Genomic DNA, 26,293 nt, shown 5'->3' on the forward strand with positions numbered 1-26,293 from the left:
GGGATCAGTAAACTGGATCAGTGCAGTCACTCAACTAAAGTGCCGGTGAAGTCCACCACATCACTCATATGTTGTCCACTGTTTAGTTTGACAAAAATCTCCAATAGCTGATAAAGAGGTCCTGACTCACTGGACTACAGGGACCAGTGTCAACATCTTGTGTCCATACTGGGTGTTGAATGTAGAAACACATCAAAGCATTTCACAAGTTTAACTCAAAGCAAGAGATGGTGGGAACAGGTGAGCAAATTCTCAATTACAATGGTTTTAAGGTGGGGATATACAAGGAAGGGCAAGGGACTTTTTGGAAGATGCACGACCTGGATTTGGAGGACTATATATGGGTGTGAGTGGGTGGGTGGAAGAGAGGAAAGGCGATAATTTTTGCTGCTGTTTTGTTGCTTGTTGTGTTGTTCCGAGCATGGTGGGCATGCTATGTTGGCGCTGGAATGTGTGTCAACACAAAGAGGCTGCCCCAGCATACTTTAGGTTGTGTTGGTTGTTAATGAAAATGCCACACTTCAATGTACGTGTGATAAATAAATATTTGAATCTGAATCTGAGATCTTCTAAAAGTGAATCTCTGAAGTTAGGGTTAGAGTGAAGGGAAGGTAAAGGAAAGATATGGGTCAGAAAGGAAGAGAGATTCAACTTAAAAAATTTTCAAAATTGAAACCATATACGTAAAGTATGCTTAACTATTGGATTATTCATTTGTTTATACAGTTTAGAAACAATGAAAGGAAGCGAAGTCCCTAAAACCGAACCCAAAGAAAACCCTTGTAATGAATTACATTCAAGATTTACCCAATGTGGACTTGAAAGTGCATCCAAGTCTCGTAACCAAAATTTTAAGTATTGAATATTAATTGCCCAATAATAAAATCTAAAATTCGGGAGCGCTAACACCCCTCTTTTTTAGATTTCTGTAAATGCCTTTTACCTAGCCTAGGGTTTTTTTTCTGAGAGAGAGAGAGAGAGAGAGAGAGAGAGAGAGAGAGAGATATATATATATATATATATATATGTATATATATATGTGTGTATATGTATATATATGTGTGTGTGTATATGTATATATATGTGTGTGTGTATATGTATATATGTGTGTGTGTATATGTATATATATGTGTGTGTATATGTATATATATATATGTGTATATGTATATATGTGTGTGTGTGTGTGTGTGTGTGTGTGTGTGTGTATGTGTGTGTGTATATATATATATATAAAAGAAATTTTTGAGACAACATTATCAAAAAGAGATTTTGGAATAGAAATTGGAACCGATTGAAATACATATAAAAATTGAGGCAAAATAATCATCTTAATATCATTGATTCGACCGAACAGAGACAAAGACATTGGTGACCATTTAGTAAACAAAAAGTTTAATCTGATCAATTAAAGGAAAAAAATTAGCTTTAAATATATCTTTATACTTTTTCGTGATTATAATCCCTAAATATATAAGAGAGTGGTAAACATCCATAAATAGGAACCAGCTTATTTAGGGGAAATAATTCACTCTTATTAAGGCAACATACATCAAAGTTGCTGGTGAACGCAGCAGGCCAAGCAGCATCTATAGGAAGAGGCGCAGTCGACGTTTCAGGCCGAGACCCTTCGTCAGGACTAACTGAAGGAAGAGTGAGTAAGGGATTTGAAAGCTGGAGGGGGAGGGGGAGATGCAAAATGATAGGAGAAGACAGGAGGGGGAGGGATAGAGCCGAGAGCTGGACAGGTGATAGGCAAAAGGGGATACGAGAGGATCATGGGACAGGAGGTCCGGGAAGAAAGACAAGGGGGGGGGGTGACCCAGAGGATGGGCAAGAGGTATATTCAGAGGGACAGAGGGAGAAAAAGGAGAGTGAGAGAAAGAATGTGTGCATAAAAATGAGTAACAGATGGGGTACGAGGGGGAGGTGGGGCCTTAGCGGAAGTTAGAGAAGTCAATGTTCATGCCATCAGGTTGGAGGCTACCCAGACGGAATATAAGGTGTTGTTCCTCCAACCTGAGTGTGGCTTCATCTTTACAGTAGAGGAGGCCGTGGATAGACATATCAGAATGGGAATGGGATGTGGAATTAAAATGTGTGGCCACTGGGAGATCCTGCTTTCTCTGGCGGACAGAGCGTAGATGTTCAGCAAAGCGGTCTCCCAGTCTGCGTCGGGTCTCACCAATATATAAAAGGCCACATCGGGAGCACCGGACGCAGTATATCACCCCAGTCGACTCACAGGTGAAGTGATGCCTCACCTGGAAGGACTGTTTGGGGCCCTGAATGGTGGTAAGGGAGGAAGTGTAAGGGCATGTGTAGCACTTGTTCCGCTTACACGGGTAAGTGCCAGGAGGGAGATCAGTGGGGAGGGATGGGGGGGACGAATGGACAAGGGAGTTGTGTAGGGAGCGATCCCTGCGGAATGCGAAGAGAGGAGGGGAGGGAAAGATGTGCTTAGTGGTGGGATCCCGTTGGAGGTGGCGGAAGTTACGGAGAATAATATGTTGGACCCGGAGGCTGGTGGGGTGGTAGGTGAGGACCAGGGGAACCCTATTCCTAGTGGGGTGGTGGGAGGATGGAGTGAGAGCAGATGTACGTGAAATGGGGGAGATGCGTTTAAGAGCAGAGTTGATAGTGGAGGAAGGGAAGCCCCTTTCTTTAAAAAATGAAGACATCTCCCTGGTCCTAGAATGAAAAGCCTCATCCTGAGAGCAGATGCGGCGGAGACGGAGGAATTGCGAGAAGGGGATGGCGTTTTTGCAAGAGACAGGGTGAGAAGAGGAATAGTCCAGATAGCCAGGCCGGGTCTTTATGTGCTGCTGTTGTGACTCCCGTCTCCCCTTCCCCCACCACCACTCCGCAGCCCCGTCTTCCTCAGATCCCACCGTCAGCTCCTGGGCCCTCAGAGGCTCCATCTTCCTCTCACCCCAACCCTCCCCTCTCCACTGACACCACCAGCCTCCACCCTCCCCCCTCTGATCCCAGCTCTATTCCGTGCCGGGTCTTTACCATCCCCTCCGACCTTCAACTGTCGGAGGCAGAACACTCTGTTCTCAGTAAGGGCCTCACCTTTGTACCCCTTCGCCCACACCACAGTGAGTTCCGTGTTCGCCATGATGCGGAACTTTTCTTCCGCCGTCTCCGTCTCCGAGCCTACTTCTTCGGCAAGGACTCTTCCACCCCCACCGATGACCCCTTCTCCCGTCTTCAACCCTCCTCTTCTTCATGGACACCCCGCTCTGATCTTCTGCCTGCTCTGGATCTCTTTATTGCCAACTGCCGACGGGACATCAACCGTCTCGACTTCACCGCACCTTGTCCCCATTCCAACCTCACTCCTTCGGAACGCTCTGCTCTCCACTCCCTCCACACTAATCCTAACCTTATTATTAAACCCGCTGATAAGGGGGGTGCTGTTGTAGTCTGGCGTACTGACCTCTACCTTGCCGAGGCACAGCGACAACTCGCGGATACCTCCTTTTATTTACCCCTTGATCGTGACCCCACTAAGGAGCACCAGGCCATTGTCTCCCACACTATCACCGACTTTATCCGCTCAGGGGATCTCCCATCCACTGCTACCAACCTTATAGTTCCCACACCCCGCACTTCCCGTTTCTACCTCCTACCCAAGATCCACAAACCTGCCTGTCCTGGCCGACCTATTGTCTCAGCTTGCTCCTGCACCACTGAACTCGTTTCTGCATACCTCGACACTGTTTTATCACCCCTTGTTCAATCCCTTCCGACCTATGTTCGTGACACTTCTCATGCTCTTAAACTTTTCGATGATTTTAAGTTCCCTGGCCCCCACCGCTTTATTTTCACCATGGATGTCCAGTCCTTATATACTTCCATCCCCCATCAGGAAGGTCTCAAAGCTCTACGCTTCTTTTTGGATTCCAGACCTAATCAGTTCCCCTCTACCACCACTCTGCTCCGTCTAGCGGAATTAATTAGTCCTTACTCTTAATAATTTCTCCTTTTGCTCCTCCCATTTCCTCCAAACTAAAGGTTTAGCTATGGGCACCCGTATGGGTCCTAGCTATGCCTGCCTTTTTGTTGGGTTTGTGGAACAATCTATGTTCCGTGCCTATTCTGGTATCTGTCCCCCACTTTTCCTTCGCTACATCGACGACTGCATTGGCGCTGCTTCCTGCACGCATGCAGAACTCGTTGACTTTATTAACTTTGCCTCCAACTTTCACCCTGCCCTCAAGTTTACCTGGTCCATTTCCGACACCTCCCTCCCCTTTCTAGATCTTTCTGTCTCTGTCTCTGGAGACAGCTTATCCACGGACGTCTACTATAAGCCTACTGACTCACAGCTATCTGGACTATTCCTCTTCTCACCCTGTCTCTTGCAAAAACGCCATCCCCTTCTCGCAATTCCTCCGTCTCCGCCGCATCTGCTCTCAGGATGAGGCTTTTCATTCTAGGACAAGGGAGATGTCTTCATTTTTTAAAGAAAGGGGCTTCCCTTCCTCCACTATCAACTCTGCTCTTAAACGCATCTCCCCCATTTCACGTACATCTGCTCTCACTCCATCCTCCCACCACCCCACTAGGAATAGGGTTCCCCTGGTCCTCACCTACCACCCCACCAGCCTCCGGGTCCAACATATTATTCTCCGTAACTTCCGCCACCTCCAACGGATCCCACCACTAAGCACATCTTTCCCTCCCCCCCTCTCTCCGCATTCCGCAGGGATCGCTCCCTACACAACTCCCTTGTCCATTCGTCCCCCCCATCCCTCCCCACTGATCTCCCTCCTGGCACTTACCCGTGTAAGCGGAACAAGTGCTACACATGCCCTTACACTTCCTCCCTTACCACCATTCAGGGCCCCAAACAGTCCTTCCAGGTGAGGCATCACTTCACCTGTGAGTCGACTGGGGTGATATACTGCGTCCGGTGCTCCCGATGTGGCCTTTTATATATTGGTGAGACCCGACGCAGACTGGTAGACCGTTTTGCTGAACATCTACGCTCTGTCCGCCAGAAAAAGCAGGATCTCCCAGTGGCCACACATTTTAATTCCACATCCCATTCCCATTCTGACATGTCTATCCACGGCCTCCTCTACTGTAAAGATGAAGCCACACTCAGGTTGGAGGAACAACACCTTATATTCCGTCTGGGTAGCCTCCAACCTGATGGCATGAACATTGACTTCTCTAACTTCCGCTAAGGCCCCACCTCCCCCTCGTACCCCATCTGTTACTCATTTTTATGCACACATTCTTTCTCTCACTCTCCTTTTTCTCCCTCTGTCCCTCTGAATATACCTCTTGCCCATCCTCTGGGTCACCCCCCCCCCCGTCTTTCTTCCCGGACCTCCTGTCCCATGATCCTCTCGTATCCCCTTTTGCCTATCACCTGTCCAGCTCTCGGCTCTATCCCTCCCCCTCCTGTCTTCTCCTATCATTTTGCATCTCCCCCTCCCCCTCCAGCTTTCAAATCCCTTACTCACTCTTCCTTCAGTTAGTCCTGACGAAGGGTCTCGGCCTGAAACGTCGACTGCGCCTCTTCCTATAGATGCTGCTTGGCCTGCTGCGTTCACCAGCAACTTTGATGTATGTTGCTTGAATTTCCAGCATCTGCAGAATTCCTGTTGTTCACTCTTATTAAGGTTTAATTTGTAGCCAGAAAAATTACTAAATTGAGCCAACAAAGCTAAAATAACAGGAATTGATTTCTCCAGATTAGAGATATATAATAACAAATCATCTGCATTTGGTGATAATTTATGTATTTCATTTCCGCAGGTAATACCAAAAATATTGGGCGAGTCACGGATAGCAATTGCTAAAGGTTCAAGGACAATGTTAAATAATAAAGGACTAAGAGGGCCTCCTTGCCTCGTACCATGAGATAGACGAAAAAAGGGAGATCTTTGATTATTAGTACAAACCGAAGCTACAGGGGTATGATTATAACAATTTAATCCAGGATATAAATATCGGACTAAAATTAAATTTCTCGAACACACTAAATAAATAAAGCCATTCAACTCTTTCAAAGGCTTTCTCAGCATCTAATGAAATAATACATTCTGGAGTGTTAAATGAGGGGGTAAAAACAATATTCATTAGCCTCCTAATATTAAAAGATGAATAATGGTTTTTAATAAATCCTGTTTGGTCCACAGATATAATTTGAGGTAATACCTTCTCTAATCTAGTTGCTAAAATTTTTGAATCTACATTCAATAGAGATATCGGTCTATATGATGCACAATCAGTAGGATCTTTATTCTTTTTAAGAATTAGGGAAATAGAAGCTTCATAAAACAATTGTGGTAATTTACCTAAACTGATTGCTTCTTTGAATGTTCTAGACAACCAAGGAGAGAGAATAGAGGAAAAAGACTTAAAAATTTTTGGGGTTGAACCAATTTATTTTAGCAAGTCCTATTATATCTAATTCCTTTTTTCAACTTTCCACTATGGATCAAGCTTATTTAGATTGGAAAATCAAAGGTATAGTACGATTTTGTGATTTATTTTTGGATAATTGTTTTATGTCCTTTGATCAACTAACTAATAAATATAATTTACCTAGATCTCACTTTTTTAGATATCTACAGGTTAGAAACTTTTTAATTACTGTTTCTCCTAATTTTCCACACTTATATCCAATGGATATTTTGGAAAAAATTTTCGATTTAAATCTTTCTCAGAAAGGTGTTGTAGCAATTATTTATAATATAATTATGAATTTATGTCCTGAAGTATCTAATAAAATTAAAACTGATTGGGAAAGAGAACGTAAGATTACTGTACTGATTGAAAAATGGGAAAAAATTCTTCAATTAGTTAATTCATCTTCTATATGTGCTAAATATGCGTTGATACAGTTTAAAGTAGTGCACAGGGCTCTTATGTCCAAAGATAAATTATAGAACATAGAACATAGAATAGTACAGCACAGCACAGGCCCTTCGGCCCACAATGTTGTGCCGACCCTCAAACCCTACCTCCCATATAAGCTCCCACAATTAAATTCCTCCATATACCTGTCTAGTAGTCTCTTAAACTTCACTAGTTTATCTGCCTCCACCACTGACTCAGGCAGTGCATTCCACGCACCAACCACTCTCTGAGGAAAAAACCTTCCTCTAATATCCCCCTTGAACTTCCCACCCCTTACCTTGAAGCCATGTCCTCTTGTATTGAGCAGTGGTGCCCTGGGGAAGAAGCGCTGGCGATCCACTCTATCTATTCCTCTTATTATCTTGTACACCTCTATCACGTCTCCTCTCATCCTCCTTCTCTCCAAAGAGTAAAGCCCTAGCTCCCTCGTTATTACTCTTATATAATTCCTATATGTGATAGATGTCACTCCGAGATATTTAACTCACATGTTTTGGTCATGTCCTTTGTTGAAAAAATATTGGAAAGATATTTTTGATATTATTTCAACGGTTTTGAACATAGACTTACAACCTCACCCAATTACTGCTATTTTTGGGTTACCAATGATAGAATCAAATAATTTAACCTCTTCAGCTCGTCAGATGATTGTATTTCTTATTTAATGGCCAAATTGGAAAGAGATTAATCCTCCTACCATATTTCATTGGTTTTCACAAACTATATTGTGTTTAAATTTGGAAAAAATTATAAGTGTTGTTTATGACCCCTCTATTAAATTCAAAAAGACTTGAAGGCCATTTATTCAGCATTTTCATATGATGTAATTTGACCATTTCCAAACTTGTTTTACTTCTCTGTAATGTTGGTTGAGAGGAACGGAGTCGCCGACACTAAGGTTTTCTTTTCTCTCATTTTTTATGATGTTAAAAAAACAGCCCAGGTCTTTTTTTTAGTTTAGTTGATTAATTCTGTTTAGATTCTTTTTTTTTTGTGGGGGGGGGGGGTATTATTTTTTTTCCTTTTTCATGATTTTTGTTCAGATATTTTTCTTTGTTTTGTATTATTCATTGGTATCCTATATGATTGGGAGTTTTATCATTTAAGTATTATTTGGGTTTATAATCACTCATGTTAATTATAACAATGTATTCCCAATAACTTTGTATTACTACCATGTCATGTTTATATCTTTATGAAACTAATTTTAAAAAATTGAAAAAGGAAGGGAGAGAGATTATTGACATAAAGTGAGGAACTGGAGATTTCAGCGATGTTAGGATAGTGAAAGTGGCTTGGAAGGGGGTTGTGGAGAGAAGTTGTGAAATTATTTAAAACACAAGGATAAGAATATGACATATATAACCATTTAACAATTACAGCACGGAAACAGGCCATCTCGGTCCTTCTAGTCCATGCCGAACTCTTACTCTCACCTAGTCCCACTGACCTGCACTCGGCCAATAACCCTCCATTCCTTTCCTGTCCATATATCTATCTAATTTAACTTTAAACGACAACATCGAATCTGCCTCAACCTCTTCTGCTGGAAGCTCGTTCCACACAGCTACCACTCTCTGAGTAAAGAAGTTCCCCCTCATGTTACCCCTAAACTTTTGCCCTTTAACTCTCAACTCATGTCCTCTTGTTTGAATCTCCCCCATTCTTAATGGAAAAAGCCTATCCACATCAACTCTATTAATCCCCCTCATAATTTTAAACACCTCTATCAAGTCCCCCCTCAACCTTCTACGCTCCAAAGAATAAAGACCTAACTTGTTCAACCTTTCTCTGTAACTTAGGAGATGAAACCCAGGCAACATTTTAGTAAATCTCCTCTGTACTCTCTCAATTTTATTGACATCTTTCCTATAATTCGGTGACCAGAACTGTACACAATACTCCAAATTCGGCCTTACCAATGCCTTATACAATTTCAACATTACATCCCAACTCCTATACTCAATGCTCTGATTAATAAAGGCCAGCATACCAAAAGCTTTCTTCACCACCCTATCCACATGAGATTCCACCTTCAGGGAACTATGCACCATTATTTATAGATCCCTCTGTTCTACAGCATTCTTCAATGCCCTATCATTTACCACGTATGTCTTATTTTGATTAGTCCTACCAAAATGTAGCACCTCACATTTTTCAGCATTAAACTCCATCTGCCATTTTTCAGCCCACTCTTCTAACTGTCCTAAATCTCTCTGCAAGCTTTGAAAACCTACTTCATTATCCACACCACCACCTATCTTAGCATCATCTGCATACTTACTAATCCAATTTACCACCCCGTCATCCGGATCATTAATATATATGACAAACAACATTGGACCCAGTACAGATCCCTGAGGCACACCGCTACACACCGTCCTCCAATCTGACACACAGTTATCCACCACTACTCTCTGGTGTCTCCTATCAAGCCACTGCTGAATTCATTTTACTACTTTGATATTAATGCCTAATGATTGAACCTTCCTAACTAACCTTCCGTGTGGAACCTTGTCAAAGGCCTTACTGAAGTCCATATAGACAACATCCACCACTTTACCCTCGTCAGCTTTCCTAGTAACCTCATCAAAAAATTCAGTAAGATTTGTCAAACATGACCTTCCACGCACAAATGCATGTTGACTGTTCCTGATCAGACCCTGTCTATCCAGATAACTATATATACCATCTCTAAGAATACTTTCCATCAATTTACCCACCACTGACGTCAAACTCACAGGCCGATAATTGCTAGGTTTACTCTTAGAAACCTTTTTGAACAATGGAACCACATGAGCAATACGCCAATCCTCCGGCACCATCCCCGTTTCTAATGACATTTGAAAGGTTTCTGTCAGAGCCCCTGTTATTTCCACACTAACTTCCCTCAAGGTCCTAGGGAATATCTTGTCCGGACATCTGAGATGTTGGTCATCTTTAAACATGAAGACTACTCAGTTCCACCTCTGCAACACAGTTTGTTTCTATCTTGGTCATAGAATCATAGAGTACAGGCTTTGCGACCATCTAGTCCATGCTGAACTATTAATCTGATTACTCCCATTGACTCGCTCCTGGACCCCACTACTCCCATCCAAACTTCTCTTAAATGCTGAGATCAAACCCGCATCCACCACATACACGGCAGCTTGTTCCACACTCACACTACCCTGAGTGAGGAAGCTCCCCTTCAACATTTCACTCTTCATCCTTAACCCATGGCCGATAGTTCCAGTCTCACCCAATCTCAGTGGAAAAAGCCTCCAGGTTGTTAATATCATTGCTTTACCTGACACCTACTCTGCTCTGAAAAATTTAACTGAACCTCTGCTGCCCACACTCTACCTAGCTGACTGCTTGGTTCCCAACATCTCCCAACCCCTTAGATGTAAAATTCTTAACCTTGAGATTCAGTAGAGTTGAAAGCTCAGCTTGGGTGAAATTACATCTAAGTCAAAGTAAATCTATTAACAAAGTAGATATAACATCACCATACACTATCTTGTGATTCATTTTCTTGCAGACATTTACAGGAAAATAAAGAAACAGAATTTATGAAAAGCTAGACATCAACAAAGACTGAAAAACAACCAGTGTAGAAAAGATGACAAATCGTACAAATAAATAAATAACACAGAACATGATATGTAGACTCTTTGAAAGTGAGTCCATAGGTTGTGAAATCAGTTCACTGTTGAGGTGAGTGAAGTTATCCATGCCAGCTGTTCCTAAACCTGGAGGCTCCTCTACCTCCTGGAAAGTTTTACTTCAACCCCAGGCATTTGCCCTGGAGGCTACTAATGGCACGTGAAGAGTCTGTGACAGGGAGCCAAAGTGGAGTTAATTAGAGATATGTGATAACTGGGTGCCAGACAGAGATAAAGCAGAAGGGTAGAGTGGAGTTTCAAAGTGAGTGGGGTCAGTCCCTTCAATGTAGATGTCTTTACCAAGAGTAATGTGGATGAGAAGAATTGGGCTCAGTACAGAGCTGTTAGCTCCATTATAATAAAGGTACAAGGGCAGGAGGAGCAGACATCGCTGGTATCATTTAAGAGGATGCTACCATTGAACAGTGGTAGCAAATGGCATAATATGACTAACTTTCTCAGTGTTTCATTGGTTGTCCCACATGCTGGAGCGTTCTGAGAATGTTAAGAGCACTCTGCTGCAATCGGTGTGATAGAGCCAGATTACCTGTATGTTCCCGTACTGCTCAGCGGAGAACTTCTCAGTGCAGATGGGGGCCACGGGGATGAACCCTTTTACCACATCACTGTGGCCAAACAGGAACGGCAGTGAATACATTCCACTCAGTGATGGGCTGATTATCACCACTGCATCCAACTGCAAACCCTTCAGCACGTTCAAGAGGAAACTGTCGGGAGCAAGCTCCCCCACTTTGGCTGGAGCAGTGAATTCTTTAGAGTTACCCAGGCCTGAGAGGGGCAGAAACAGCAGAAGGAAAATTGGCCAGAGCTCTGAAAATATTCATCAGTAAACCACACTGCACCAGAACACTAAGAGTACTCCATTAGTAACAACTCAGCCAGCACAATCAGACAAAGCAGAATAATGCAACTCAATTACCAGCCTTTATAGGTGCTACTGATATCGATGATTTCTGACCATCTCTGCAATCTAGAAATAGAGTGCTAAAACACAAAAACAGGCCCTTCAGCCCATCGTCTGTGCCACTGTTATTCTGCCGTATCCCATTGACCTATACATGAAACATATCCCTTCATACCCTTCCCATCCATGTACTTAACCAAATTTCTCTTAAATGCTGAAAAGCAAACCTGCATCCACCATTTCTACTGGCAGATAATTGACTGGAAGGGAACACTAGCAGGGATGATGGCGGAGCAGCAATGGCTAGAGTTTCTGGGAGCAATTCATAAAGTGCAGGATAGATACATCCCAAAGGAGAAGTATACTAAAGGCAGGATGACACAACCGTGGCTGACAAGAGAAGTAAAGGCCGACATAAAAGCCAAAGAGAGGGCACATAATAGATAAATTAGTGGGAAGTTAAAGGATTGGGAAGCTTTTAAAAACCAACAGAAGGCAACTAAAAATGTTAAGAAAGAAAAGATGGAATACAAAGGTAAGCTGGCTAATAACACTAAAGAGGATACCAAAAGTTTCTTCAAATATATAAAGTGTAAAAGAGAGGTGAGAGTAGATGGCGGACAGCTGGAAAATGATGTTGGAGAGGTAATAATGGGGGACAAGTATCCTGTGTTACTCTTCACTGTGGAAGACACTAGCAGTATGTTGGAAGTTTGAGAGAGTCAGGGGGCAGAAGTGAGTGAAGTTGCCATTACCAGGGAGAAGGTGCTTGAGAAACTGAAAGGTCTGAAGGTAGATAAGTCACCTGGACCAAATGATTACATCCCAGGGTTCGGAAGAAGGTGGCTGAAGAGATTGTAGCAATATTAGTAATGATTCTTCAAGAATCAATGGATTCTGGCATGGTTCCAGAACACTGGAAAATTGAAAATGTCAATCCTCACTTCAAGAAGGAAGAGAGGCAGAAGAAAGGAAATTACAGGCCAGTTAATCTGACCTCAGTAGTTGGGAAGTTGTTGGAGTCGATTGTTAAGGATGTGGTTTCGGGATACTTGGAGACACATGATAAAATAGGCCAAAGTCAGCATGGTTTCCTTAACGAAAAATTTTGTCTGACAAAATCTGTTGGAATTTTTTGAAGAAGCAACGAGCAGGATAGACAAAGGAGAATCAGTTGTGTACTTGAATCTTGAATCTTCAGAAGGCCTTTGACAAGGTGCCAGACATGAGGCAGCCTAACAGGAGACTATGGTATTACAGGAACGATACTAGCATTGACAGAGCATTGGCTGACTGGCAGGAGGTAAATACTGGGAATAAAAGGAGCCTTTTCTAGTTGAGTCCTGGTGATTAGTGGTGTTCCACAGGGATCTATGTTGGGACCGCTTCTTACATTATATGTCAATGATATGGATGAAGGAATTGATGGCTTTGTGGCCAAGTTTGAGGAACATTATAAAGATAGGTGGAGGGGTAGGAAGCAGAGATGCAACAGAAGGACTTAAACTGATTAGGAGAATGGACAAAGAAGTGACAGATAGAATACAGTATCAGGAAGTGTATGGTTATGCATTTTGGTCGATGAAATAGAAGCACAAACTATTTTCTAAATGGAAAGAAAATTAAAAAATCTGAGGTGCAAAGGGACTTGGGAGTCCTCATGCAGGATTCCCTAAAGGTAAATTTGCAGGTTGAGTCCATGGTGAGGAAGACAAATGCAATGTTAGCATTCATTTTGAGAGGATTATAATATAAAACCAAGGATGTAATGTTAAGGCTTTGTAAGGTGTTGGTGAGGCCTCATTTGGAGTATTGTGAGCAGTTTTGGGCCCCTTATCTAAGAAAGGATGTGCTGACATCGGAGAGGGTTCAAAGCAGGTTTACGAAAATGATTCCAGGATTAGAAGGCTTATTATATGAGGAGCGTTTGATGACTCTGGGTCCGTACTCACCAGAATTAAGAAGAATGAGGGGAGGTCTCATTGAAACCTATCAAATTATATAAAACAAAGTTTTTCACTGTACTTTGATACATGTGACAATAACAAAACAAAATATGACAATTGGTCCGACCCCACGTGGTCATGAAGAATGTGCAAGCCCTGGACAGACAGCACTGGAGGTCAGGATCAAATCTGGCTCACTGGAGCTTTGAGGCAAAGGTTCTACTGGCTGTACCTACTGTGGCACCCTCAATCCTATGCATGGAGGTGCCGTACATCAGTAATACCTACTAACGCTGGTAACTGAGTTGCATTCTGCTACTGTGTACTACTGCACTGGCTGGATTATACTAATGGAGTACTCTTCGAGTTGTGGTATCCTGCCACATCCCAGAGATATGCAGGTCGGTAGTTTAATTGGCCGCTGAAAATTGCCCCTAGCTTGTAGGTGAGTGGTAGGATCTGGAGGAGTACTGATGAGAAAGTGAACGTTCATTAGTGTAGGGCAAGTGTAAATGACTGCAGTAGGCTAGAGGACTCCTTTCTGTTTCTCAATGACCCGACGATTTGTAAATTGTAAGTTGAATGCTTTGCCAAAATTCACAAGAAATTGGGTTTGTAAAGGTACCAAAGAGCTTTAAAAGGTTGTGGAACCTTATTCTAGCAAAAAGCTGGTTAAAAAAAAACAACAGGCTTCTAAAGGCATTGTCAGTAATATACAGGAGCAGATGAACCACACACAAAATGCTGGAGGAATTCAGCAGGACAGGCAGCATCTATGGAGAAGAATAAACAGTTAACCTTTTGGGGCAAGACCCTTCACCTGAAAAGGAAGGTGAAGACGACAGAATAAGAGGTAGGGTGAGGAGCAGTAGTACAAGCTGGAGGTGATAGGTGTGATCAGGTGAGGAGGAAGGTGAGTTGGTGGGTGAGGAGGGATGAAGTGAGGAACTAGGAGGTGAAAGGTGGGAAGAGTAAAGGATTGAAGAAGGAATCTGATAGGACAGGAGAGTGGACTATGGGAAAATGGAAGGGGAAGGGGGCACCAGAAGGTGGTGTTGAGCAGGCAAGGAGAAGGGAAGGATTAAGAGGAGAGCAAGCATGGGAACTTGAAAAAGGGAGAAATTACCGTAAGTTAGAAAAAGCAATGTCTGTGCTATCAGGTTGTTGGAGGCTACCCAGATGGAAAATGAAGTGTTGCTCTTCCAAACTGAGAGTGGCCTTGTTGTGGCAATCGAGGAGGCCATGTTGGAATGGGAATCGGAAGTAGAACTAAATAGGTGGTCATGGAGACTGGGTTCTCCAGAGTTAACAGTTGAACCCCACAAAACTGTTCCATGGGGAATTGTTTTCATGATTCAGATGGATGTTTTATCCAAAAGGATGAATTCTCAAAGCACCACAGCAATTTCAAAGTCTTTATTTGGTTTAATAATCTGGGGTCATGAAGAGTGATAGCAAACCCACTGGATTACAGAAACACACACAAAGTGCTGTTGGAACTCAGCAGGCCAGGCACCATCTATGGAAAACAGTACAGTCGACATCTTGGGCTGAGTCCTGCCAAAGGGTTTCAGCCTGAAACGTCAACTGTTTACTCTTTTCCATAGTTGCTGCCTGGCCTGCTGAGTTCCTCCAGCATTTTGTGTGTGTTGCTCGAATTTCCAGCATCTGCAGATATTCTCGTTTGTGGCTTACAGTAACGACTCGTCTGGGGAACAAATGCCCTTCAGGAAAGAACTACTATTCATACAAATTCAGACTCTCAACTGCTCCCTAAAGTGGCCATATGGTTACACAGGAGGACCAGTCAACATCTTGAGAATTGATCAAGGGATAAAAGCCGCCAGTGCCTGTGGAAGTGAAGACAGTGAGCAGTGGGTGTGGCAGCCTTCAATAGGTTTCAATAGGTACATTTAATGTCAGAGAAATGTACAATGTACATTGTGAAATTCTTTTTCTTCACAAACATCCACAAAGTCAGAGCAGTGCCCCAAAGAATGAATGACAGTTAAACGTTAGAACCCCAAAGGCCCCCCCCAATATGTAGCCAACCTTCGATGCTGTGCGTGTTTAACAGTGACCAGCCACCTTACCTGGTAGATCGATGGCCACTGCCTGGTACCCTGCCTCTGCCAGCTTCTGGAGTGTTCCAAGGTTCAGCCAGGTCTCAGAGGAGAAACGGATGCCATGGAGCAACAGGACAGAGAGCCTGGGGAGCTGTTCGGTGGGGATCGCCCGTCTGTAAAACAGCTCCTGTCCTTCAAGCTTCAGCTTGCCTTCCTTTATCTCAGCAGCAGCAGCCATGATCACCAGCTACACACACAGATCCTACAAAAGGATGAAATGGAACAGCAAGGGCGGGGCACAGAGCAAACTCCCCATACAGTACACCCTAGGAGTCACATTTATTTTTCACTTGTACACTGAAAGACAGTGAAATTAGTCATTTGCATTAACAACCAACACAACCTAGGGAAGTGCAAGTGTCGCCAAACACTCCAATGCCAACATCGCATGCCCACATTGATCACAACAACATACATTCAGCAACAAAACAAGCTGCTTTCCTCCCTCCCACCCACACCTATGGATAGTACCCAGACTTCAGGACAAAAATCCCACCCTCCAGTCTTCAGGATTTGGTCATTGGGCTTCAACTTCCAGACTTTCGATTGGCCTGCAAGATCTGATCTCCGTAATCTCCTTCGACATCTCTCAACAAATGCTCCCAACATAGAAGGCATGCACATTCAATAACTTCTATCCTGACCCATCAACCACTCCAGGGGCAGCTATAGCACTGGTTAAATATTAAAGATCCCCCTCTCACTGCAGAAATAAGTAATGGCAGGCTAGGTGTAACTGAGCTCAGATACTGAGTGAAACGCTCTCCACATTAGAACAATATGTGATTGGCTATTTAGGGACAGGTTGCCTCCTCTCTCTGAAGGGAGTTCTGTGAGACTCTCTCACGTTGTTCCCTCACTATGATTTATACTGCTCTTCAGCCTTGTTCTCACTCAAACCTGCAACCACCACTACATGGCCTTCCTCAGTACTTTCTTCTCCAGCTCCTTTATCTTACTAATCACCTGCCAACCTCTACCTCCTCACTGTGGCTCCACCTATTGCTTGCAAGCTCCTGCTTCATCCCTACCCCTCAGCTCCTGATACTAATTTCACCCCTTTACACACTCAGTCCTGATGCACAGCCTCAACCTGAAATGATGACTATCCCTTTGCCTCCACAGATGCTGCTTGACATGCAAAGTTTCTCCAGCAGTTTGGTGTTTTTTTGCCCTTGATACACCTCTATAGTGTTTGGTCAAACACTCCCAGGACAAGTAGAACGTAGGTTACATACAGAGTAAATATCAACTGGATCTCCCAGTCAACAATGCTTGGATATATAAAGCACACAGCTGCAAGGTTGCTAGAGGGGTTACCTCACAGATCCAGTGACTGAGGTTCATACTGACATACTGTGGGGACTTGCTGCATCCTCCATGTTTCGTTGGGTGCTCTCACATCCAGACTCGTGTCAGTTTTATGGTTAACTTGCCACTGTCAAGAGCCTCTTACCTTTGACATGGGCCACTGTAACTTGTCCCAGATGTGTAGCTGAATGGTAGGAACTTGGGGAAAATAAGATGGGATTTGTATAAACAGAGTAAATGGGTGTTTGGTAGGTACATAATGGGCTGAAGAACATGTTCCATGTTGCACCTCCCCATCACTCAAATATCCCATCAAACACACAGGACAGATGGAGCACAGTAGACGAATTGTGAGAACTACAGTATATCCCATACAGGAATATCTTCCATTAGGTACAGAGTAAAGTTCTATTAAACTGGACTGCACTATTAAACAGCCCAAAGGCTAGAACACAGAACATTACAGCACCATATAGACCTGTTAGTCTATCTTATAACTGAATCTAAACCTTTACTCCGATATAGCCCATTTTTCCATCAGCCATGTGCCTAAGAGTTTATTAAATGCCCCTTATGTATCTTCCTCTACCACCACTCCTGCCAGGGTGTTCCACACACCCACCACGCTCTTACATCCGACATCTCCCTTATACATCTCCCTTAAAATGATGCCTCATTGTACTTGCCATTTCCACCCTGGCTCTGAGAATCCACTGAGTCTATGCCCATTATCATGTTGCACACCTCTGTCGAGTCACCTCTCATCCTCCGCTCCAGCTCGCTGAGCCTATCCTCATAAGACATGCCCTCCGATCCAGGCAGCATGCTGATATATCTCCTCTGCGTCCTCTCTAAAGCTTCCACATCCTTCCTACAATAAGGCTGAAAGTAAATGCGGAGTAAAGCTCCTCCACACTCTAAACAAAAGGCTCGAAGTGGGCTTACCATGGTACAATGGAGACACTAAAAATTGCAGATTCTGGAATTTGGAGCAAAAAGTCAAACTGCTTGAGGAGCTCAGCGGGGCGGGCATCAGGACTGAGGTAATGAAGTGGAGACAGCTGGTATAAAGAGATGAAACTGAGGGCTGAAGCACAATCCGCTCTCTGCCAGATTGGGTCTGACCACCTTGCACAACATTCATACACCCACAACCGCACCAAATTATTCTCATTTAAGCATAACTGGATTTGTATCCAGAGAATTGGGCTACCAGCCAGCAATGCATTTGACAGTAATTAAGATTTTATATTAATCAAATTTTCATTGAAGGGGATCGAAAGATTGGGGTCCGATCCCCATTGCTGTCTGTGGTGAGTTTGCACTTTCTCCCTGTGATTGCGTGTGTTTCCTCTGGATGCTCCAGTTGCATCCCATGTTCCAAAGACGTACAGGTTAGGGTTAGTAAGTTATGGGCATGCAATGTTGGCACTGGAAGCATGGTGACACTCGCGGGCTGCCCCCCAACACCTCTTTGGCACAAATGACACATTTCACTGTATGTTTTGATGCACATGTAACAAATAAAGCTAATCTTCCATTCGATTCTCAGAGCTGATGGGTGGAAGCAGGTGGGGAGAGGTCCATCAGCTGATCAATCCCTTCTCACCTGGATCTGCCTATCACCTGCCAGCTCCTGTCTCACCTCTGCCTCTCACCTGTCAACAATCCCTATCCCTCCACAGATGCTACCTGACGTGCAGAGATCCCCCTGCAGCTAATTTTTAGCACAGTAACACTCCCTTCACTTTCTTTAAGCAAACAATTTCATGGTATGTTAAAGAGAGGTTTACATGGGTAAAACTCCCATATCTCAACCAACTATTCCAGAGCAGATATAGATGTAGGAAGAGGCCTTCTTGGGGAAGTTACGCATAGTGCTTGGCTTCCCTTACATTGTCTCAGCCTTCAACCAGAGCATCACAGCTCCCTCTCGATCAGCTCAGACATTTTCAAGCAGGTACACCATGGTTAGATAGTGAGTAAAGAGCCCACTACATTACAGTGTCATTCTCATGGGGCTGATACACATCTACCCATCCATCCCAGCAACAATAGGCACCAGCTACAAACAGAATGAAGTAAAAATATGCAACACACAAAATGCTGGAGGAACTCAGCAGGCCAGGCAGCATTTATGGAGAAGAGTAAACAGTCAACGAGATCCTTCATCATGAAGACTCCTCCAGCATTTTGTGTATGATGCTTGGATTTCCAGCACCTGCAGATTTTCTCGTTTGAAATAAAAACATAAAAATGTTACAAACATTCAGAGGGTCAAGTGGTATCTGCAAAGGGAGGAACAGAGATGATCTTCCAGTTCCTCGGTGACCCTGTAGCTGAATGTGCTACACCTGCCACAATGAACACAGCCCTTGACCCCATCTCATCTATTTCCTGTATCTCTGTTCTTGCTCTGTCCAGGAGGAGGAGGGTGAAAGCAGAGTTCCCCTGGTCCTCTCCCTCCATAACACCACCTGCTGGATTTAACAGATCATCCTCCTGAATTTTTGCAGTTCCAACAAGATCCCACCACCAGGAACATTTTGTTCCCCTCCCCTTTCAGCATTGTCCCCTAGACTCATGTCTCCACCATCTTAATCAGAATCAAAATTAATATCACCAACATTTAGAACATAGAGAACATAGAACAGTACAGCACAGTACAGGCCCTTCGGCCCACAATGTTGTGCTGACCCTTAAACCCTGCGTCCCATATAAGCCCCCACCTTAAATTCCTCCATATACCTGTCTAGTAGTCTCTTAAACTTCACTAGTGTATCTGCCTCCACCACTGACTCAGGCAGTGCATTCCACGCACCAACCACTCTCTGGATAAAAAACCTTCCCCTAATATCCCCCTTGAACTTCCCACCTTTTACCTTAAAGCCAATGTCCTCTTGTATTGAGCAGTGGTGCCCTGGGGAAGAGGCGCTGGCTATCCACTCTATCTATTCCTCTTATTATCTTGTACACCTCTATCATGTCTCCTCTCATCCTCCTTCTCTCCAAAGAGTAAAGCCCTAGCTCTCCTAATCTCTGATCATAATGCATACTTTCTAAACCAGGCAGCATCCTGGTAAATCTCCTCTGTACCCTTTCCAATGCTTCCATATCCTTCCTATAGTGAGGTGACCAGAACTGGACACAGTACTCCAAGTGTGGCTTAACCAGAGTTTTATAGAGCTGCATCATTACATCGCGACTCTTAAACTCTATCCCTCAACTTACGAAAGCCAACATCCCATAAGCTTTCTTAACTACCCTATCCACCTGTGAGGCAACTTTCAGGGATCTGTGGACATATACCCCGAGATCCCTCTGCTCCTCCACACTACCAAGTATCCTGGCATTTACTTTGTACTCTGCCTTGGAGTTTGTCCTTCCAAATTGTACCACCTCACACTTCTCCGAGTTGAACTCCATCTGCCACTTCTCAGCCCACTTCTGCATCCTATCAATGTCTCTCTGCAATCTTTGACAATCCTCTGCACTATCCACAATGCCACCAACCTTGGTGTCGTCTGCAAACTTGCCAACCCACCTTTCTACCCCCACATCCAGGTCGTTAATAAAAATCACGAAAAGTAGAGGTCCCAGAACAGATCCTTGTGGGACACCACTAGTCACAATCCTCCAGTCTGAATGTACTCCCTCCACCATCACCCTCTGCCTTCTGCAGGCAAGCCAATTCTGAATCCACCTGGCCAAACTTCCCTGGATCCCATGCCTTCTAACTTTCTGAATAAGCCTACCATGTGGAACCTTGTCAAATGCCTTACTAAAATCCATATAGATCACATCCACAGCACTACCCTCATCTATATGCCTGGTCACCTCCTCAAAGAACTCTATCAGGCTTGTTAGACACGATCTGCCCTTCACAAAGCCATGCTGACTGTCCCTGATCAGACCATGATTCTCTAAATGCCCATAGATCCTATCTCTAAGAATCTTTTCCAACAGCTTTCCCACCACAGATGTAAGGCTCACTGGTCCATAATTACCCAGACTATCCCTACTACCTTTTTTGAACAAGGGGACAACATTCGCCTCCCTCCAATCCTCCGGTACCATTCCCGTGGACAACGAGGACATAAAGATCCTAGCCAGAGGCTCAGCAATCTCTTCTCTTGCCTCGTGGAGCAGCCTGGGGAATATTCCGTCAGGCCCCGGGGACTTATCTGTTCTAATGTATTTTAACAACTCCAACACCTCCTCTCCCTTAATATCAACATGCTCCAGAACATCAACCTCACTCTTATTGTCCTCACCATCATCAAGTTCCCTCTCATTGGGGAATACCGAAGAGAAGTATTCACTGAGGACCTCGCTCACTTCCACAGCCTCCAGGCATATCTTCCCACCTTTATCTCTAATCAGTCCTACCTTCACTCCTGTCATATAGAGGATCCTGCTACATTACCCACCCTTTCTGTAGCTGTAATAGTATCCCTGACCAATAATGCCACCCCTCCTCTCCTTTTTCCGCCCTCTCTATCCCTTTTAAAGCACTGAAATCCAGGAATATTGAGAATCCATTCCTGCCCTGGTGCCAGCCAAGTCTCTGTAATGGCCGCTAAGATCATAATTCCATGTATGTATCCAAGTTCTCAGTTCATCACCTTTGTTCCTGATGCTTCTTGCACTGAGGTACACACATTTCAGCCCTTCTACCTTACTGTCTTTACACTGTTTATTCTGCTTCTCTTTCCTCAAAGTCTCTCTGTATGTTAAATCTGGCTTTACTCCATGCACTTCTTTCACTGCTCTATCACTCTGGGTCCCATCCCCCTCGCAAATTAGTTTAAACTCTCCCGAACCATGCTAGCAAACCTACCTGCAAGGATATTGCTCCCCCTGGAGTTCAGGTGCAACCCATCCAATCTGTACAGGTCCCACCTTCCCTAGAAGAGATCCCAATGATCTAAAAATCTAAAACCCTGCTCCCTGCACCAACTCCTCAGCCACACATTCAACTGCCATCTCCTCCAATTCTTACCATCACTGTCACATAGTACTGGCAGCAATCCTGAGAACGCCACCCTTGAGGTCCTGTTCTTCAGCCTTCTGCCTAGTTCCCGAAACTCAAACTTCAGGACCTCATCCCTCTTCCTGCCTATGTCGTTGGTCCCAAGATGTATCACGACTTCTGGTTGCCTTCCCTCTCGTACCAGGATGTCGTGCACCTGGTCAGAGACATCCCGGACCCTGGCACCCGGGAGGCAACAAACTATGCAGGTGTCCTTCTCACGTCCACAAAATCTCCTGTCTGCTCCCCTGACTATAGAGTCTCCAATGACAACAGCTCTCCTCTTCTCCGTCCCACCCTTCTGCACCACAGGGTCAGACTCAGTGCCGGAGGCCCTGCCACCGTGGCTCACACCTGGTCAGTCATCCCCGCCAACAGTATCCAGGACGGTAAACTTATTATTCAGGGTAATGGCTACAGGGGTGCTCTGCACTACCTGTCTGCTCACCTTCGCTTTCCCCCCTCTGGCTGTCACCCAATGACCTGCTTCCGACAGCCTAGGAGTGACTACCTCCCTGTAGCTCTCATCTATGACTGCCTCATTCTCCCTTATGAGTCGAAGGTCATCCAGCTGCTGCTCCAGATTCCTTACACGGTCTTCCAGATCGCCCAGCCGTATGCACTTCTGGCAGATGTGACTCTGCGGGAGAGGGGCGTTCCCCCAAGACTGCCACATCTCACATGAGAGGCACATCACCGTCTCAGGAGACATTGTAAAGACTAACTGCGAGCAAGCTTGTCCTCCGCCTCTTCTCGTCGAAGCCTCTCGAGTCAAAGCCTCAAAGCTCCAATCCTTCACGGGCCGCTTTCCAGAGGCTGCTTCGCTTGAGCTATCCCTCTATTTATCTGTTTGAGCTTTTCAAAATGTTTGGTCACCTGACCTCGACTGCCCAATCAGCTGCTTTCTGCTGAGTCTGAGCTATTGAAACCTTGATTGTCTAATCAACGGTTTTCTGCTGATCTATTCAAATCTTGATTGACTTGATTGCACAGACCAACTACCAAAACTGCCAGAATCTCTCGAGTCAAAGCCTCAAAGCTCCACTCCTTCACTGGCCCACTCACTCACTGGCCACTTTCACAATTTGTTGTGAAATTTGCTGCTTTGCGACAGTACAATGTGATATATAAAAACTGTAAATTACAATAAGGAGTACATATTAAAAAAATTAAGTAGTGCAAAAAGAAAGCAAAATTCTGAGGTAGTGTTCGTGGGTTAGTTCATTATAGCATGGATTATAGATGGAAATAAAGAGAGACTCCCTCCACATTGATGAAGGGTCATTGATGTGAGATACTAACTGGTAGAAGGTAAGGCAAGGTTAAATTATGTAGATGTTGGGTTGTCAGTAGCATCGAGAACCAAGCAGACCACAAAAGATCCAGTTTAGAAGTAAACAAAATTAAGAGAGGAGCAAGTAAAGATTAGCTGAAATGTAGGAGGAGAGTCCAAACTGTTTGACCAACATATAAATAACAAAAGCTTTCTATGTGAAAGAGTGAGCCCACTCAAGACAATGACAGGAACTTGCACATGGACACTGAGGGCAGAGTTTGGGTACTAAATGAGTACATTGTGTATCTTCACCAGGGAGACGGTGCTTCCAAATTAACAGCTGTGATACTGGATATGATAAATATGGATAGAATAGAGGATTAGGCAAGTTGGTTGAACTTGAAGTAGGGAAGTCATCAAGGCCACAATGGACACATCCTAGGATTTTGGGGAAAGTATACAAGTAAATCATGGAACAATCAGATTGAGTACTGACATGATACAGACTCCAGCTTCTGCTAAACCGTTCATGGCAGGTAGTGTTAATATGGAAATGCCCTTCCACACATCCTATTCCAACAGTTCCAGGTCAGGCAATATCATGGGTTTGATGCAAAATTGAGCTCTCTCTATAATTATCATCTAAATTAATAAGGGAAAATTTAAATAGTTCTGTGCTTAGTTGCAGTGACCTCTCTGGGCTGCACAAATGGTGCAAATGTTTGTCTTACACATTTTCTTATGAATGCAAGACCCCGTTAGACATTATTATAATAGTGCAAGTAACACTAAAAAAGCACGTCACACTTTCTGTCAACCTGTCAATCCTCAAACCATTCCACTCAGAGACTTGTGATAGTATTATTTGGTGGCTGGATCGTGTTTTGCAACTTGGCCCCAGAATGGTGTTTTGTTGAGCTGTATACATGTGTATGGCTGAATGACAATAAACTTGAATTTGAACCTGAACAGAATACAAGGAAAATAGTGACACGGATGGCTGGGTAGTGAAGATGGCAACTGGCATGCTTTCCCTCATGGATCAAGTCATTGAGTTGGGATGTCTTATTGCAGCACTGCTAGGCCCAATCCTGGTCAGTGCACTACACAGAACGTATAAACCAGCACATCACAGGAACAGGCCCTTCAACCCACAATGCCTGTACTGAACACAATGCCAAACTAAGTCTCTTAGTCAGACAGTCAAGAGTCTTTTTCCAAAAATAGGCAGAAGGCACAGGTTTAAAATGGGAGGGGAGAAATGTGAAGTAGTTCCAGAACACAGTCAGGTCCTTCGGCCCTCAATGTTGTGCTGACCTTTTAACCCACTCTAAGAACAATCCAAACCTCCCCTCCAACGTAGCCCTCCATTTTTCTATTATCCATGTGCCTAAGAGTTTCTTAAATGTCCCAAATTTATCTGTCTCTACCACCGTCCCTGGCAGGGTGTTCCATACACTCACCCTCTCTATGTAAATAACTTACTTCTGACATCCCCCCTATACTTTCCTCCAATCACCTTAAAATTATTCACCCTTGTATTACCCATTTCTGCCCTGGGAAAAAGTCTTTGCCTATCCGCTCAATCTATGCCTCTTATCATCTTATACCATTCTAAAAGCCACCTCTCATCCTCTTTCACTCCAAAGAGAAAAACCTTAGCTCATTTAGTCTTAACTCAGAAGACATAAGATTTGAGAGAAGTTTTTCTAAAAGAGGAAGGTAGTTATCTGAAACAGGCCACACAGGAGCTGGTACAGGCAGATACAATTAAAATGTTTAAATAGGCATTTGGAGAGGAACTAATGCGGGGAGATGTGATATGGTAGATGGGCAACATGGTTGGCATGGATGAGTTGGGCCAGAAGGCCCGCTTTTGTTCTGTACAACTCTCAAGAGAAGAAGATAGGAGCAGGAGTAGGCTACTAGGTCTCTAAAGCCTGCCCCATCATTCAACGTAATCATGGATGATAACACCGCAGACCACAAGTTTTTCTCTATGCCAGATCCACATCACTCTCAATCCTTCAAAAACATATCCACCGCCATTTTCAGTACTTCTAATGAGCTGATGTCCACAACTCTCTGGGCAGAGAATTCCAGAAATTCGAGAAGAAATTTCCATGAACATTAGAGCAAAATGATACTTACAGACATATTCAACCTCTCGTGTCTGCAGTCAAAATTTCCCACCTGCTAAAAAAAAGGTAGGTACTGCACTAATGCCCAAGAAGAGCTTGGTTGTGGTGCAAATCAACTCCTGCCTCAGATTGGCTCCAAGTTGCCTACTGCCACAACAGGTCAATAGCAGATGTGATTTATCTGGCCCTTCACTCTGCTCTGGATCAACTGGACACCAGGAACTTGTATGACAGGCTGTTGTTCATCCACTACAGCTTGGTTTTCAGCATCATTATTCCATCCAAATACACTGCAAAGCTTCAGGACTAGGGCCTTCATACCTCTCTTTGCAACTGGTCAAAAAGGTTCAGTCGCCTGACATTCAAGATGAGGTGGTAAACTGGATTAGACATTGGCTTTGTGGGAGAAGCCAGAGAGTGGTAGTGGAGGGTTGCCTCTCTGACTGCAGGCACATGACTAGCAGTTTGCCACAGGGATCGGTGCTGGGTCCATAAGACCACAAGACATAGGAGCAGAATTATGCCATTCAGCCCATCAAGTCAGCTCCACCATTCCATCACAGTTGATCCCGCATCCCACTAAACCCCATACACCTACTTTCTTGCCATATCCTTTGATGCACCAACTGATCCGGAACAATCAACTTCCACTTTAAATACTTGCTTGGATTTGGCCTCCACCAGAGTCTGTGGCAGAGCATTCCAAAGATTTACTACCCTCCAGCTAAAAAAATTGCTCCTTTCCTCTGTCCTAAAGGTTCGCCCCTCAATTTTGAGGCTGTGCCCTCTAGTTCTGGACACCCCCATCATAGGGAACATCCTCTCCACATCCAACTTATCTAGTCCTTTCAATATTCGATAGGTTCAATGAGATCCCCCCCGCATTCTTCTAAATTCCAGTGAGTACAGGCCCAAAGCTGCCAAACGCTCCTCATATGTTAACCCCTTCGTTCCTAGGTTCATCCTCGTGAACCTCCTCTGGACTCCAATGACAACACATCCTTTCT

At 44.2% G+C, this 26,293-nt stretch overlaps 1 protein-coding gene across 3 annotated transcripts in view; it reads right to left on the reverse strand.

Moving 5' to 3' along the window:
* Positions 1–26,293, reverse strand: part of abhd14b (abhydrolase domain containing 14B) — a 42,419-nt gene that overhangs the window by 5,288 nt on the left and 10,838 nt on the right. For 2 of the 3 annotated variants that reach the window (XM_063067768.1, XM_063067769.1), the window contains 2 exons: positions 15,494–15,728; positions 11,077–11,318 (listed from right to left, as the gene is read on the reverse strand). In XM_063067768.1, the coding sequence (XP_062923838.1) occupies positions 11,077–11,318; positions 15,494–15,704 (453 nt within the window). In that variant the 5' untranslated portion in view covers positions 15,705–15,728. Of the gene's footprint in view, positions 1–11,076; positions 11,319–15,493; positions 15,729–16,982; positions 17,036–26,293 lie in introns of all 3 variants that reach the window. The other variant, XM_063067770.1, reaches the window with a different exon arrangement.

The sequence above is a fragment of the Mobula hypostoma genome, chromosome 15, assembly GCF_963921235.1.
Source record: "Mobula hypostoma chromosome 15, sMobHyp1.1, whole genome shotgun sequence".
Taxonomy (NCBI): domain Eukaryota; kingdom Metazoa; phylum Chordata; class Chondrichthyes; order Myliobatiformes; family Myliobatidae; genus Mobula; species Mobula hypostoma.